The following is a 15532-nucleotide window of genomic DNA, read 5'->3' on the forward strand; positions in this document are numbered from 1 at the left end:
AGTTGCTTAATATTAAAATTTTAACAAAAAAGTATAAAGAAATGAAAGAAGCAAAACGTTATTGTTAGATTAAAAAGAACTTCTGATTCAATACAATCAAAAAGGAATTTGTATAGTCTACGTGTAGTAGGAAATAGGGCGGAAGAATCTTCTATTCTTTTTTCCCTCGCGTTTCTTATCCAGTACTATTACAAGCACGGAGATCCACTTTAGTCTCTAAACAAGTACGCTTCAGGTCTTTTCTCTTGCCAGTTTCCTCGGTCGTTCTTTTCGTATTTTCCATTATCTTTTTTTTTTAAAGAGAAATGAAAACCAAAGACGATAAGCCTGTATTAATCTTTATATGCTCGGTTAAGTAGCGCAAATCATGGGCAATTACAAATATCGTATGACAAATAATGAAATAAATTTTACAAAGCTGAAATAAGGTTTCGAAGATTTAGAAACGAATAACAGTTTAACAAGAAAAAGAATTAACTGGTACGAAAAAAAAACGAAAAGAAAAGAGGTCTTGCAATTCCCTTAAACAAAGTTTCAGTATAATTTTTTATTTATTTATTCAATTTATACATACTAAAATAGATAATAATATTATTACAATGTAGATGACATGTAGACACAGCATAATATTAAGAAAGTAACAGAAAAAGATTTCCAAATCATTTTCGGAAATTATTCGCTCTTCGATCTCTTCAGGGAAGGTATATGATGGTCTTTGGATTGCGTACAAGAGATGACCAATAAACCCAGAATAACGAAAGATATACCGCACCACCAAGTAAGTGACGTTGATTCGTTAAAAATCAAGGAACCCGTAAGAGCCTTTAAGAAAAAATAAATCAGATCTAAATATGCATTCACTTTTCTTTGTGTTCTCGTTTTAGTGTGTATATATATATATATATACATATATCGATAGAAGAATAAGTAAAATACCGAGCAAATATAACTGGTGGCGGCGCTAGTTATTGTACATGGTAAAGAAGATCCGCTAGCATTGAGTGCTTTTACGAAAAATGCGTAGCCCACAGTGTTGCTTATTATCATTAGTATTAAAAGTACTCCTTTAAGCAGCAATCCGAACTTATTAAGAAATACATAATTAGTTTTGAATAAAAATAGTGGAATTTAATTTATACACAAGATTATTAAATACTCTTTATGCAACTAATGGTTGCGAAGAACATCACTTACAGTGGAATCCACATCGGCACCACCAGCGAGTTTACCAAGTAGACTTCCGATAGTTGCAAAGAATCCACTGACGACAGCTAAAGGAATATTTGATTCTTGCTTTTTTTTCATATATAACATCGAGGAAGGTTGACTTTCTTTCAATGTCAACGAAGAAGAAAGTTTACGTTTCATTATCAAGCACCGCTGTTAATATATTAAATATATTAATAATAATAAAATAATGACATAGAATTATTTTCAATCCATATCACTTTTAACTTTACTGATGTGAAACTGAGATTTCTACTAGTACCGTAAACAAAGTATAACATCCTATACTTTATGCGCGATGACTACAGATCTTGTTTTCATGGCGGGAGTATTAAAATGAATGAAAAACAAATCGATTTTCTAATTACTTATTTTATTAAAAATCTTCGTGCTAATAAAATATGAATAATTATGTATATAAGGAAGACACTGTCCTTTGTTACTTTACTTTATTTAATAATTAAATTTGTAATATACTTATTTACTTACACAAAAAATAAGAGATAGAAAAAAGGTTAGATAAGTATACAATTCACATCATAAAATAATGAAATATGAATAATTATGTATATAAGGAAGACACTGTCCTTTGTTATTTTACTTTATTTAATAATTAAATTTGTAATATACTTATTTATTTACACAAAAAATGAGAGATAGAAAAAAGGTTAGATAAGTATACAATTCACATCAATTATAACAGAATCTTTCTCAAAATTTATCGACTAATAGATATTCTTACATAATTCAACAAATAAAAATGTACTAATGAATCGTTGAGATAAGTTAAATTCCGAGATTCAATGACTCAATAAATTAATTTGATTATACCCAAAAAAGAACGGTAAGATAACAATGTACATACATACATTGTGTACGTCATAAATTAATAGCGATATTTGAATTTCCAAGAAGGTGCTAAGCACTAAGTTCCACGATCTTCTGATTCGATATGTGTTACAAATATACCATAATCTGTAGAAAATAAAATGAATACACAGCATATAGCGTGAGTACGCATAGAGACTGGTCGTGCGTAAGAGATACATAATTTGAAAAAAGACAAAGTTAGCGCGCGGTGAAGGGAACGCGCGAATGGTTTTCTACAGGTAGTTTAAAAATGGCGACTGACAGGTACGCGTTTCCTCGCGTGCACGGCGCCGCGACGAGATCAAACGCGACGTGATTTTCGTGAAATTAAAAGCAAGAGGTTCGTCCACCCTCTTCGGTTCAATTTCATTTAGTGGAATCGTCGCATCAGAGAGACCGTAAAAATTATGTTACGTTTTGATCAATCAACACGGTGACTTTCTCTCTCTTCGCTACGTCGTGTACTCGCGAGATTCAGCTCCACTTTTCAGTTCATCTTGGCAAGATACTAAAATTTCCTACCTTCATCTCGCCCGCTTTCCGAACCGAACGAAAAAAGAAACAAAAGACGAACGAATGAACGAACGAACGAGTAAACTTCCGCATTCCACTGGATCGCGAACGAATAAGTGAACGAGCAAGCGATCACTTGCCGATGTGAGTAGATACCGCGATTTGACACCCCCCAGTCTTAGAACAGATTTCTTTCACCTGCATTAACTCTCGAGTTACAATCATGAAATGGCATACACACTCACATTTCCGTTTCTAAGTCAGTTCCATCGATATTTTATTCATCACTGATTCATTTTTTTTCTCCCACTCTTCACCTGTATTCTTCTATTTCACCTATTTTGTCTTTTATACGAGGAATATATTGTTTTTTTCCATACGTTGAAATAAGAAACAAGAAATAAAGAATGAGAAAACAATGCCACCCAATATAACACCTTTGCATATGTTATTTTCGTTACCTGTTGAAATCTTCTAATTATATAATTTATCATAGAAAAATTACACTATATCATGTATAGAGTAAGATAAGATTAAATTGTACATTTTTATTTTGTGATAATTTAATTACGGATAATCTTATAATTTTTCATTAATTTTGTTGCTAATTGTTTTATTGATTTTTTAGTTTTATATAAAAAACATAATTTTATGTGAATTTTTTATTGCGTTAATGCGTAATGGAAGCATATTTTGCTTTAAGAAGAAACTACAAAGCAACGTTAACTTATTGTTACTGATTATATGATGAGTCAAATAAGTATTTTGGAACATTTGTGTAAATAATGTACATTTACTTACCTAAGTAGTTGATAAATATGACAAAGTTTTGGATAAAAGTATGATATCATTCACAATAAAATACCGAATGAAAAAGCAGTTAATTTCACACAGATTTTGAATCTGAAAGAGCAAAACTTAAATTATAACAAAATGATATCTAATGTATGTCACAAAATTTTAAAATACCTTGAAATGAATTCATGGTTTTATAAGTGTAAAGGTAATCTCGTTGGCTTCAAATTCCGTTTTATCATAGTCTTCCTGATAAGAGTTCTGTTTCATGTGTATTGAAGACACTAACACATTATAATACTAAATAATACATACAAAACAAAATATAATCTGTTTCTTTTGAGTAGGTAAATACAGCTGTGAAAATTACAAAAATATAGCCATGGAACATTCAGATTTAGTAGCAGAAATGGTACATGTAGAAAGGTTAACAACACAAGAGAGATTGCATTTGGCTCGTCACAGAAGACTCCAACAATTAAAAGTATGGCGTCAACGTGAAAAAGAATGGCTACGACATCAAACCAGACATACAAGTAACAAACGTCACATATATTTTAGTGACAGTGTAATGCTATTAGAAGCCGCAGCAAGAAATGACATTGATGAAGGTAATCTGACATAATTTTTATAATATTATTATTTGCAATTACTTTTAATATAACTGAGTATATCAGTCGACATATTAAGAAGTAGCATATACTTTAGTGAGGCGACTCTTGAAAAAAGGAGTAAATCCAGATTCAACTAATGAAGATGGACTGACAGCTTTACATCAGTGTTGTATAGATGACAATGAAGAAATGATGAAATTACTAATCGAGTTTGGAGCAAATGTTAATGCAGAAGATAGTGAAAAATGGACACCATTACATGCTGCTGCTACCTGTGGCCACTTACACTTAGTTAAAAATCTCATTGCTAGAGGTGCCAATTTATTAGCTGTGAATGCTGATGGTAATATGCCTTATGATATTTGTGAAGATGAAAAAACATTAGATTGCATTGAAGGTAAAAATCCTTAAAATACATATCTGTAATTAAAAATTACTTAAAAAATGCAAGATTACAAAAAATATACAGGAATGATATTTTGATTTTAATTTGTTTATATAACTGTAGGAGAAATGGCAAGACGAGGTGTTACTCAAGAATTAATAGATGAAACTAGGGCTTCAATAGAAGTTCAAATGTTACGAGATTTACAAAATATAGCTTCTATAGGTGGTGATCTAGAATATAAAGATCATCAAGGTGCTACACCTGTATGTATACCAATTTATTAAGTCTATTAATTTTAAAAAGTAATTGTCAATAATCTTTTTCTTTTTTCAATTTTAGCTTCACATTGCAGCTGCAAATGGTTATTTAAGGGTAGTTGAATTTCTTCTAGACCAACATGTTTCAACTGATGTCGAAGATAATGACAAATGGCAACCAGTTCATGCAGCTGCTTGCTGGGGCCATGTACGATCTGAATTACGTTTTTTGTATTAACTAACTTATTTAAATTAAACCCGTTTTCTACATTCATTTTATCTTTTTAGTTGGAAGTTCTTGAGTTACTAGTACAAAATGGAGCTGATCTAAATGCAAAGAATAAACACGATGAAACGCCAGCTGGTAAAAATATTTTTGCTAATAAAATTTTGGAGATTATATTTTTGTATGAAATATTAATCAATTGTTAAATTTAATTTTATAGATATCTGCGAAGATCCGGAAATTAGAGAAAGGATAGTAGAACTTAAAACAGAACAAGAAAGTAAACGATTGCGAGAAGCACAGGGAAGACGGGTACGTAGATCTCAAAGTATAAATACACGTACTCAAAGCGTAAGAAGAACTTCGATAAGGGATAAAGTTTTGACTACAAAAAAAGATGCTCAAGAAGAAGCTCGTCTTAGATTACAAGCGCAACAGGTAACAAAGAAAAATAATATTTGTTGTTGATTATGTAATGTTAGAAACAATTAAAATCAAACAACAGAGAAATTATGTTTCAGACATACGTTGGCGGTTCGACTACGAATGTTCCACAATCGGAAAACGAAGCCAACGTACGAGAAAATACAAGTAGCGAAACAGATTCTAATGTACCACCAACAGCTGCACGTAAAGCTCCTGAGGGGAAGGATAATGAATCTTTCCTTCACGAGGACGTCGATAAAGAATCAGGTATATTCCAAATCATGTTAAACTCGCACTGGTTATGGTTAAGTAGAATCCTCTGGTAAATGGTAGTTTTATGCATAAGATTTGTGCAAAAAAAGAAATACGTTACGTGTCATGTCCATTTAAACTGTGCGTTCGGTCGCATAACTCGACCTTGTTAACGTTGTATAGTTATTGTAACTTTATATTTATCATGCGCTTATTATGTTTAAAACAAAGCAAAATATTCCTTAACGAATTTTTGATAATCCAAAAAAATGAATTAAAGACTGGCAGTTAAAAATTATAAATGATCGCTATTATGTTAGTATAAAGATTGGAACAGTAATTTTTACTATAAATTGGTTAACAAAAGTATTAAGCATTGATCATTTATCAGCCCTTTCTGTTTTCTGTTACTACTGCGTCGTGTTCCTGAATAATTGCGAGGTCAGTTTTCTATATCACTTTCTTATTTCTTTAAACGTATTTTTCAACACAGCGATGTATTATTTTTTAACTTCTTACGTGATTGTACATTCGAAATTTTCTCTTGTAACAGTTGAATTATTTTTATGTGCTGTGTATATATAATATGTTTTTCTCTTTTTAAAATATCATTATAGCATAAAAATATTTCTCCGAATTAAACTTTTTGTGGCAAGGGCTAAATTGCATTGGCTTAATTTTCAGTACTTCTTTGCAAATAATATGTTAGCATTTGGCAAAGCTTATTGGTCGTTATGTGTGAAGAGACATTATAATAAGTTTAACAGTCAAAAACCAAGCTCTTGTAATGTTGTTTTTATATTTACTACTTAAAATGTTCTAAGCTTAAACGCACATTCATAGTACACAAATAACTTAATACTCTCTCTATATGTATACAAGTAGGATGAAGACTTTTACTGTAACAGTTTCCCAAAAAATTACTTTGTGAAGTAAATAAAGTATTGCAAATGTAGCTTCATTTGGTAATATTACTAGTATTTCATATTTTACCAAACAGATTAACTAAACTTGAATCTATATTGTAATGCATCAGTAATCAATATTCAATGAGCACTCCACATAATACTTACATATCATAGAAAGTTTGTGAATTAAAACATTAAACATATCGATTTGCTGTAATATACATACATATATATTAGATTTGTGAAAAGTTCTGACATATTCTTTATTTACTCACATTATAACAGTAAATTGTCATGTTTAGCAAATAGACGACAGCTACTGCTATTTATAGATATAAATAAATATATATATATATATTTATTTATTTATTTATATATATATATATATATAGCTCTTGTTTTGTTTGCTTCTTATTGATTCTGTTCTGATAACAAAGCATTTTAATATTTACGATTTTACGTGTACATGTTCTATAATTTAATGTTTGCCTAATGACATAAAAAACTTATATGCCAACAATAAAAAACAATGTTAAGAAAAATAGAAATAGAACTTTCTCACATACCTAACATATTAGTTCTGCTAATGATTAACTGTATTCATTCAATGTTAGTTACGTACTCACGCGATGTGTCTTCCCGTCTTTTAGTTTTATCGTTAAATGATAAAGTCGTTACGAGGTCAATTGTGTTACGACATTATGTTTCGTATTATTGCTAATAGGAGTCTATAATAGATTCCACATCAAATCAATCATACTGATAAAATGTAACATTAACAAGCATAAAATTTGTCTTAATTTAAAAGTAAAAAGTTATACAATTAAAAATTTATTTAAATATTTTGATACATATTTAAATTGTTGATTATTACTATAAAGATGTTGATATAAAATGTTGATGTTTAATATCATATAGCACACTTGTTATCTTTTAAAAATAATAAAATTTATGATGTTATTGTAATATTTATATTGCATACTATTATATTTTAATAAATTTTATTGCATAAATGAAGGTATTAGTTTAAGAAATGATTGATTTGACAAATCTTATTACATTATTATAATAAGATATGTTTGGACATTGACACAGCTAAAAATAGCGTTAATGCATATGTCTAGAAAAATGTTAAGTCATTTTAGTGTTCCAGAGAATTCAACTATTATTTGCTTTGTATGTACATACATATTTCTGTATACAAATATTATGTTTAATGCATACGAATATTGAATTGTAAACTAAATCTTTTGTGTTTTATAATACAAAAATTTGTATAAATGCATTCATATTTTAAAACCTAAAGACTTAGTTTACAACGTGATAAACTAATAAACAAAAGTAACTTATTATCCACTTTTTATCGGGGTAAAGAAGAAACCGATATGTTGTTAAAAATTTTCTTCTTTCTCCTAAAAAAGAAGTCTGAGAACATGATAATAAATACGATAGAAGGTAGGAGACGAAGGATAAAGGTGTTTTTATGTAGAATAAAGAGAACATGTTTTTGGTGCTCCGTCATGCAATGTTTCTAATGCTTATTGCTGAAGCATGTACCGCTTAGCGCATGGCTGCTAATTTTCATACTAGTCGAGTTTCTTTTGAAGTGCTATTTCAGTGTATAAAAAGGGGAATTAGGTGGAGGGTAATACAAGGTGGAATGGGATGAGAGGGAAGGAAAGCAAATTTCACGTGAACCAGAAGGAACAAGAAATAGCATTGGATTTACATGTTTGCCTCGATAGTGACAGGGCCCGACACGCCGATCAGTAATCAGCAGCCGATCTACGCGTCAGACAGCGACACCAACGGCAAGATCAACATACACGTCTCGGTAGTTTTTGTCAAATCATTATCGGATTTGAAGAAACAAAGGGCACAAAATCGGCATATATCTGGTGGATCGATAGATGCTAATGGAAATGGTATTCCCGGGTCGCCTATCTCCAATTCTGAACTCAACACTGGCAGGGATTTTCAGAGATTCACCGGAAATACGAGCGACATTGTCGGTGATAATCATTCTGAAAAAAGTTGCTGTACTGTCATGTAATTATTTTTAATTACTTTCTTCCTTACCACTACCTAGATTGCGAATTTTTATGCATTTTTGTAAAATCTAAAAGTACAAAAATGCACAGAATGCATATAATATGCGAAAACATAAAATATCCAAAGTAGAGTATTTATTATAATATGTGATAAATGAAACAGATTTCTATTTAAATTCAATGTCTTTAAGTGTATCTATAAAAATATAAAAATCCGCAGTCTACTCATCACCTTCTTTAAAAATCATTTAATTCCATTTTATTCTTGTTCCCCGCAACTTTAGTACCTTCGTCAACATGTACTTATAAATCTATGTATCTCTTCCATAGAAAACCGTAGATAATTGTACCAAACGAGATTCTTTTATTTAGATATGGTGCAAACTAACATCTGTTTCGATCTTGTATTTTAAGTACCGTCTAATAGTTTCTTAGACCTTGATTAATTTTATAAGCTGTTCGCGTACGATTTTGAAAGGAAATCGCGTGGGGTCTTGAACAGATGATGCGCTTACAAATTCGAGATAACGGGATCGTATAGATTTCTAATCTGTATTGTACTTAAGCGAATATTTAAATAACTGCGATACAATTAACTAAATTTATAGTTAAGTTTCGAATATGTACAGAATTTTATTTATTACAGCGTAAACATAATGTATATTTCAAACAATAATTATTGAATTGTATATTGCGCAAGAACTCATTTTTGCGGCTACTATGTATGATATCGTATATCGTAGATATTTCTCGTGTTTTTTATAAAAATGCTAATTATAAATAATATTTTTTATATTCATTTAGATATACATATTTCTACGAATACTTTTATTTGTAAATTTTGATGTGTGCCGTTATTCCGCAATAGTATATATCCTGTATTTTTTCTTAGAAATATATCTTGAATTATACGATATTCAATCAACATTAATTTTACATCCTATAAATATGCATTGTATACTTTTACATTTCAATGAGAATTTACATCCTAACATTATTTATATGTCGGATTAAGGTTGGAATTTTGGGCGTTCGATGAACCTTCACTCAAATTTACCATCGCGGATATAGCTGATGTTTATTAGTACAAATGTGAGCACTACAAGAGGCTGTAAGTAATAGCGGCAATAGGATAGTCGAGATGTTGATGACAACGAATTCAGGTTCGATAACGAATCCACGGTACACGGGATGACGAATGCGATATGATACACATATAACTGCACGTACAAGTCAAACTTATCTGCATGAACTCCAAAAACTCCAAGTGGAACTGCCCTTATATATTCCTTTTCCCACTCCTCGGGTCAATCTCTGTTTTTGAGGAGAGCTACACAACTATTTCCTACTTCCTTTATTACACGTCCCTCCCGTGACCGTGGGTACGTTCGGTGACTCATCATGTCACCTCGAGCCCAAACCCATCATCATAAACCTTAAGTGCCCGTGTAACTAGTTCTTCGTTTATTGTTTAAATGTCGTTGTCGTAAATGTTTGGATTAAGGTATTGGATTTTTCTGAACATTCTAAAGAAAGGTTCCGATGCCCTTTCATCTCCGACATATATTCATTTCCGTACTGTTTCCATTTATACAAATTTTATATATGCATTTCTTTAATAATCGGATTTACGAAATGGAAATTGAATTTTGATTACATTCATATTTCATTCACACTTTTATTATTTTCGTATATAATAAATATACTCATGTATGAATCAGTAAAGAATGAAACAGACATTTTTGCTGTAATTACATAATGTTTCTATATTATACCAACTTAATAAATTAATTCTATGCACGGTAAAATATCACTTTTCATTTTAAATATATTTGGAAATGTCCCTGACATCCTCCATCGTTGAACGTGATAATCACGTGCTCACGTTAATCGAAGCTGATTAAATTTTCAAGGAAGACCTAGCTTAACGAAAGCTACGAAGAAAGGCATAAGTATAAATGCATAAAATCCATTGCATTTTCATTACGTTAAACATTTTTCAAATCAATATTTCGAATCGCATGAAACATTTACATTTTATCGAAGTGAACAAATATTCGAACAAAGTTGCAAAGATTCCAATTCAATTGTTGCAAAACAATTTAACTTCGACTATTGTCTTTAACAATATTAATGAATGAATGATTCTTTTGGACCACTTATCAATAGATATTTCTATCAAAGATGGTGACACCAAATTTAACCCTCTTACTACGCAGGAGTTTCATCGCAATCAACTATCGCTATTTGGTATGTCATCATTAATTTGCACTATTTTACTATATTTTTCAATCAAGTTATCTTTGATTAGATATAGTATATTGTTAAATCCGACTTTTCAACGATTGTGGAATGATGCATGTCCAAGCTATGCGCCTGTACTATATTTGGCATTATGAAAATGCCAAACTTCCCAATACTGCTATGTTCCAATAAACATTTGTAAATGAATAAATTATATCAGATATTATGTATCACTGCAAACATCATATACACAGGAAATAAAAGACGCGATAATAACCTCTCTGCATGATCGAAGCTGTGGATGACGAGCTACTGAGCTTAGTGTGCAGGGTACAATAATTACATCAGTCGGTCCAGCAATTGTTATCTAATGTAACGAACACATGTGGCTTCAATTTTCTGATGCAACTCAGGCGAATAACTTACTGAACTCCAGTTAAATTGACAATTAACACATACCCTATATACAATGAGATTTGACATCGATTAATGGCACAGTATCTCTCGCGAGTGAGGTTAATATCGATATTTTTAGCCACGTTCTTTGATCCGGTATTTTAAAACACGCACCTTTTAGTTTTAGGCTAATGATTATATGTATCCGATTTGTAAAAAAATACTTACAGATATTTTACTACACAATTTGTAAATTTTATGTATGAATGAAATGCACAGCACCATTTAAATATTAAAATTATAATATAATATACGAATAACCTTTACCAGTCTTTACCGTTAGGAAGTATATATGTACATACTCTGTGGCGTCACAAATGCAATTTTTATTACCAAATAACCAACACAATAGTAGAAAATGTAAGCAGAAATGCTAAGGCAGCAATATCGGATTATTAAAATTGAAAATTGAATTGAGATTTAAAGGAGAGCTACTTACTAACGAAATATGTATTTCGAGAAAAGAGTGGTGGTAGTTCGTATTGAAGAGTGGGGAAAAGAGAAGGAGGGGGGATACTGTGATAAAAAGTAGAGCTGCTGAAGCACGCGGTAGTTTCTTGTTCTTTTCAGTCATTAACGGAGTGTCGTCCGTTCAATTTGGAGTGAATCTTTACTTTCTCGTTTACTTTACTTTTTCGTTTATATTTTTAATCTTTTCTATTTTATCGTAAAATAAGGTAAATAATTTTTTAATATCATTTAAAATAAGCTTATTTTAACTTTAATGTATTTTTATAACACTTCTACTAAATAGAAAAGATGTTACATATTTATACTGCTTAAAATATCACATGAATTTTTCAAAAAGTAGATTTTATTAATAAATATTAGAATAGAAAATAATAATTAAAACAGAAAATTCAGTAATTAAGAAAGTAAATAAGTCAGCAAATTGAATTACTTTAAATGATTAACAATATTTTATTATTTGGACAAATTTTGATTATTTTTATTAATCTTTTTAATCTGTCATCAATAAAAGTTGTTATGTCATAAATTTCAATTTGTTAATCAAATCATGTAACCAAACCATCTGAACTGCTTGTCACTTATAGACAAGCTGTTATATATTAGTTTATGCTTTACTCTTTATTTCAAAAAGTCACATAACTTGGCTAATTTTCAGAACTTTGTTTCTATAGGTATTTTTGTTTGATTATATATTGATGGGAAGTAAAACAGTTCCAAAAATATTTCCTTAAAAAATTGAAAAAGTAGGAACTTCTAATTTACCATTTACATAATTTTCTTTTTTTATGAAATAGTAAGATTTAAAAAAATTTTTTGGTGATGAATAATATTTAATGATGGTACATAATCACACAATAGATCCATCTTTGATTACATGTTACCGTGTTCATGAGATCAAACTACAATAGATTCAAGTATATTGAAGTCAATGAATAGCATTTTAAGCATCTTGTAAGATACATCAATGTATTTTCAAGTATGTACTCTATTTTTATACTTCTAATTCTGATATATTGAAATAGTTACAGGATTCGAAAATATATTCATTTTTGCATACATTTGAAAATAAAATTAAACAAATTAATTAATGTAAATTTTATCGTAAGAAAAAATAGTAGTATTGCGTGTTTAAATATTGAAAAGAATTTTGGATTTTAAAGTATGTTATTACGGAGTAATACATTTCAAAGTAATTTCATTAACTGAAACGATGAAGGTGATCAAGTTATGTGGTTCACCCTGTATAATTTCTTCACGCTTTTTTTGTACACGCATCTGACACAAGCATCAGATCTGTAATTTATACACAACGGGTGTCGTAAAAAAGGACTGTTTCTAAGCATAAAGATACAAGGTCAAAATAATATTTAAACAAACGAAATCTCCAAACAGGTGTCGATACTAAAATACTTAGAATTAATTTTACTCATATTCATAAGCATTTTATTAGGTCTAACACTAACACCCGTTAAAAACATTTCCAATGTTTAAATTTCTAAAATTCTACTAATATCGAGGAAGAATTAAGAATTTTTGTGCTTTACATAAAAGAAAAATGATTTTGTTTGATAAAATCTTCGCTAGAAAACTGATACTATTTTGCCACTAGTCATCCTCAGCTTAACCGTTACTTAGCAGGTTTCAGGTTTCTTTATCGGATCAAATCAAAACATCATTACGGCACGTGAATCGAACGATTTTCGCTTATATCCCTTGCGTTGATATCATAATCTAGCATACTCAATTTCCGTTAGCATTTTTGTAATTGTATCAAGTACTCTCTTTTATGACCTTCTACGTGATTTGGCACGTGTTGATGACGATAGTCGAACAAGATGCCAGGACAATTCAAAGAAATCCAAGCAAAACGTGCAACATTCGGAATGGGATGCTTTTGGGCTGGCGATTGTCTTTTTGGCGTTTTACCCGGTGTAATTAGGACTTGCGTTGGCTATGCCGGAGGACAAAAGGAATCACCAATTTATAGAAATATGTATGTTCTTATACCATTTACATTTTCTTTCTCTAAGAATAACTAAGTATGCCTAAAACTTTTTTTTTAGGTATGTGCAAAATTTGTTCTTGAACAATAGTTTATCTAATATCATTTTTTAAAAATATACAATAAAGATAATTATCTACAAAATAACACTTACATGTATTTTTATTAATTTTCCTAGTACAAATATTAATACCTTCTACATGCTTCTTTTTTATCGCAAATTTATTAATCGCTATATATCAGATAATACCTCTGTAATGTATTTATGACCTGTAATACCGTAATCTATTCTATTCTCGTTTACAGTGGAGATCATACGGAAGTCGTCGATATCGAATATAATCCAGACGTAATATCATATACACAATTACTCGCTTTATTTTGGCAGAATCATGAATATGGTCTCACTACAAAGATCAAGAGACAGGTAAATGTGTATAATGATTTTTATTATAAGTATTTAATTTTTAATCTTATTAATTATTAAAAGATGATTATTTTTTTCTATTGGTTCCAGTATATGTCACTGGTCTTGTATCATGATGAAGAACAAAAGTTGCTAGCTGAAAAGTCACGTGAACAAGAACAGCGGAAGCGTACAAACCTAATTCTCACCGAGATAAGAAAATTCGAAAAGTTCTACCCGGCTGAAGAGTAAGAATTATGCATTATAACTATAACAATCTTTTTCGTAGAGAAGTACAAAAGGAAATGATTTTGGATCGATACATTACTTTAATTAACATTGTTATATGATAGAAAAAGAGAGAAAGTTCCATCTATTAATGATGTAATATTATTTGATTCGATCTTTTACGTTGATTTTTATTAGGCTAAATATATCGTTCATATTTACTTAAAAATTTTAGATTCGTCCACAACGAATTAAAATATTTAAATAAGTGATTTTCAATATTTTTAAATGATTGATTTATTTTAGATGATTTATTTTTTTCAGTTATCATCAAAAGTATCGACTTCGAAATCATCCATGGTTAATCGAAACTACTGGTCTCACCAGCGACGAGGTTCTTCGAAATTCACCTTTAGCTGCTAAATTGAATGGTTACATTGCTGGTGCTGGAACGATCGAACAATTTGAAAAAGACTTACCTAATCTTGGTTTAAGTGAGAAAGCTGCGCAATATTTACAGAAATATGTAATCGAAAATCAAGGAAACGGTTTATATTGCTAGCTTAAGAATGTTTAATAATTCTTCGTATGTAGTACAGATCAAATAGGATTTATTTCCTCGTAAGAAGAAGTTTTTAAATCTGACAAAAGACTTCCTTATGCAATGCAGGTTTTCTGTGAACCTGTCTTAAAAGAATATGTCTGGAATCGTTCGCCGAACGATTCTAATAATGCGAATGAGGGTTTAGCTCGATTTTAAAAAGTAGTTATGTTCGGTAAATATCCTTCTTGTTAGTATTAAAACCTCTCGTTTTCTATCATTTTTATTGTAGTATATAAGTTTTACTAACAGGATATTAATGCTATACTTCATGCATAAATGAGTAATAACAGATTTGTTTGCTCAGCAGTATCGACATGTCGTTTTTTAAAAAGAACTAAAAATTAATTTGCAGTAAGATAGGCTGTGAAAGGTATATACAGATAATTCTGTTTGCAATAATTTGTTTTTTGATCACTTCGTACATTCTATAAGTTTTATAAGTTTATCGCGTTATTATTCATCCTAAAAAAAACAAATGACTATAGAGCATACAACTGAAGCATGCTTTTTAAATTCTTCAAGTTGTAACTTTTTGGATAATATTACTATTTCGTTTTGTGTAATAAACAAATGTTTATTACGTATAAAAATACA

General features: G+C 30.1%; 3 protein-coding genes across 8 annotated transcripts; 2 read left to right on the forward strand and 1 right to left on the reverse strand.

Annotated features, from left to right (window-relative positions):
- Nucleotides 1–532: 532 nt before the first annotated feature.
- Nucleotides 533–11662, reverse strand: LOC126869757 (transmembrane protein 42). 3 transcript variants are annotated; one of them, XM_050626698.1, is made up of 5 exons: nt 3580–3705; nt 3412–3513; nt 1195–1380; nt 937–1083; nt 533–822 (listed from the first exon to the last, which is right to left on the reverse strand). In XM_050626698.1, exons 3-5 carry the CDS (start codon nt 1366–1368, stop codon nt 673–675), a joined length of 471 nt encoding a protein of 156 aa, XP_050482655.1. In that variant the 5' UTR covers nt 1369–1380; nt 3412–3513; nt 3580–3705; the 3' UTR covers nt 533–672. The 3 variants fall into 3 exon arrangements, with proteins under 3 accessions (XP_050482655.1, XP_050482653.1, XP_050482654.1); XM_050626696.1 differs by lacking the exons at nt 3412–3513; nt 3580–3705 and adding an exon at nt 11396–11662; XM_050626697.1 differs by lacking the exons at nt 3412–3513; nt 3580–3705 and adding an exon at nt 2856–3319.
- Nucleotides 1849–9443, forward strand: LOC126869735 (protein phosphatase 1 regulatory subunit 16A). Of its 3 annotated transcripts, none has more exons than XM_050626644.1 (9): nt 1849–2754; nt 3753–4016; nt 4102–4416; nt 4528–4670; nt 4747–4872; nt 4953–5028; nt 5111–5328; nt 5412–5583; nt 8222–9443. In XM_050626644.1, exons 2-9 carry the CDS (start codon nt 3788–3790, stop codon nt 8527–8529), a joined length of 1587 nt encoding a protein of 528 aa, XP_050482601.1. In that variant the 5' UTR covers nt 1849–2754; nt 3753–3787; the 3' UTR covers nt 8530–9443. The 3 variants fall into 3 exon arrangements, with proteins under 3 accessions (XP_050482601.1, XP_050482603.1, XP_050482602.1); XM_050626646.1 differs by lacking the exon at nt 8222–9443 and adding an exon at nt 6015–6523; XM_050626645.1 differs by having other exon boundaries at nt 1853–2754; nt 4114–4416.
- Nucleotides 9988–15414, forward strand: LOC126869754 (peptide methionine sulfoxide reductase). 2 transcript variants are annotated; one of them, XM_050626692.1, is made up of 5 exons: nt 9988–10777; nt 13525–13691; nt 14007–14127; nt 14218–14354; nt 14659–15414. In XM_050626692.1, exons 1-5 carry the CDS (start codon nt 10712–10714, stop codon nt 14894–14896), a joined length of 729 nt encoding a protein of 242 aa, XP_050482649.1. In that variant the 5' UTR covers nt 9988–10711; the 3' UTR covers nt 14897–15414. The 2 variants fall into 2 exon arrangements, with proteins under 2 accessions (XP_050482649.1, XP_050482650.1); XM_050626693.1 differs by lacking the exon at nt 9988–10777 and adding an exon at nt 11748–11904.
- Nucleotides 15415–15532: the final 118 nt, after the last annotated feature.

This window comes from Bombus huntii, chromosome 9 (assembly GCF_024542735.1).
Source record: "Bombus huntii isolate Logan2020A chromosome 9, iyBomHunt1.1, whole genome shotgun sequence".
In the NCBI taxonomy this organism is placed as follows: domain Eukaryota; kingdom Metazoa; phylum Arthropoda; class Insecta; order Hymenoptera; family Apidae; genus Bombus; species Bombus huntii.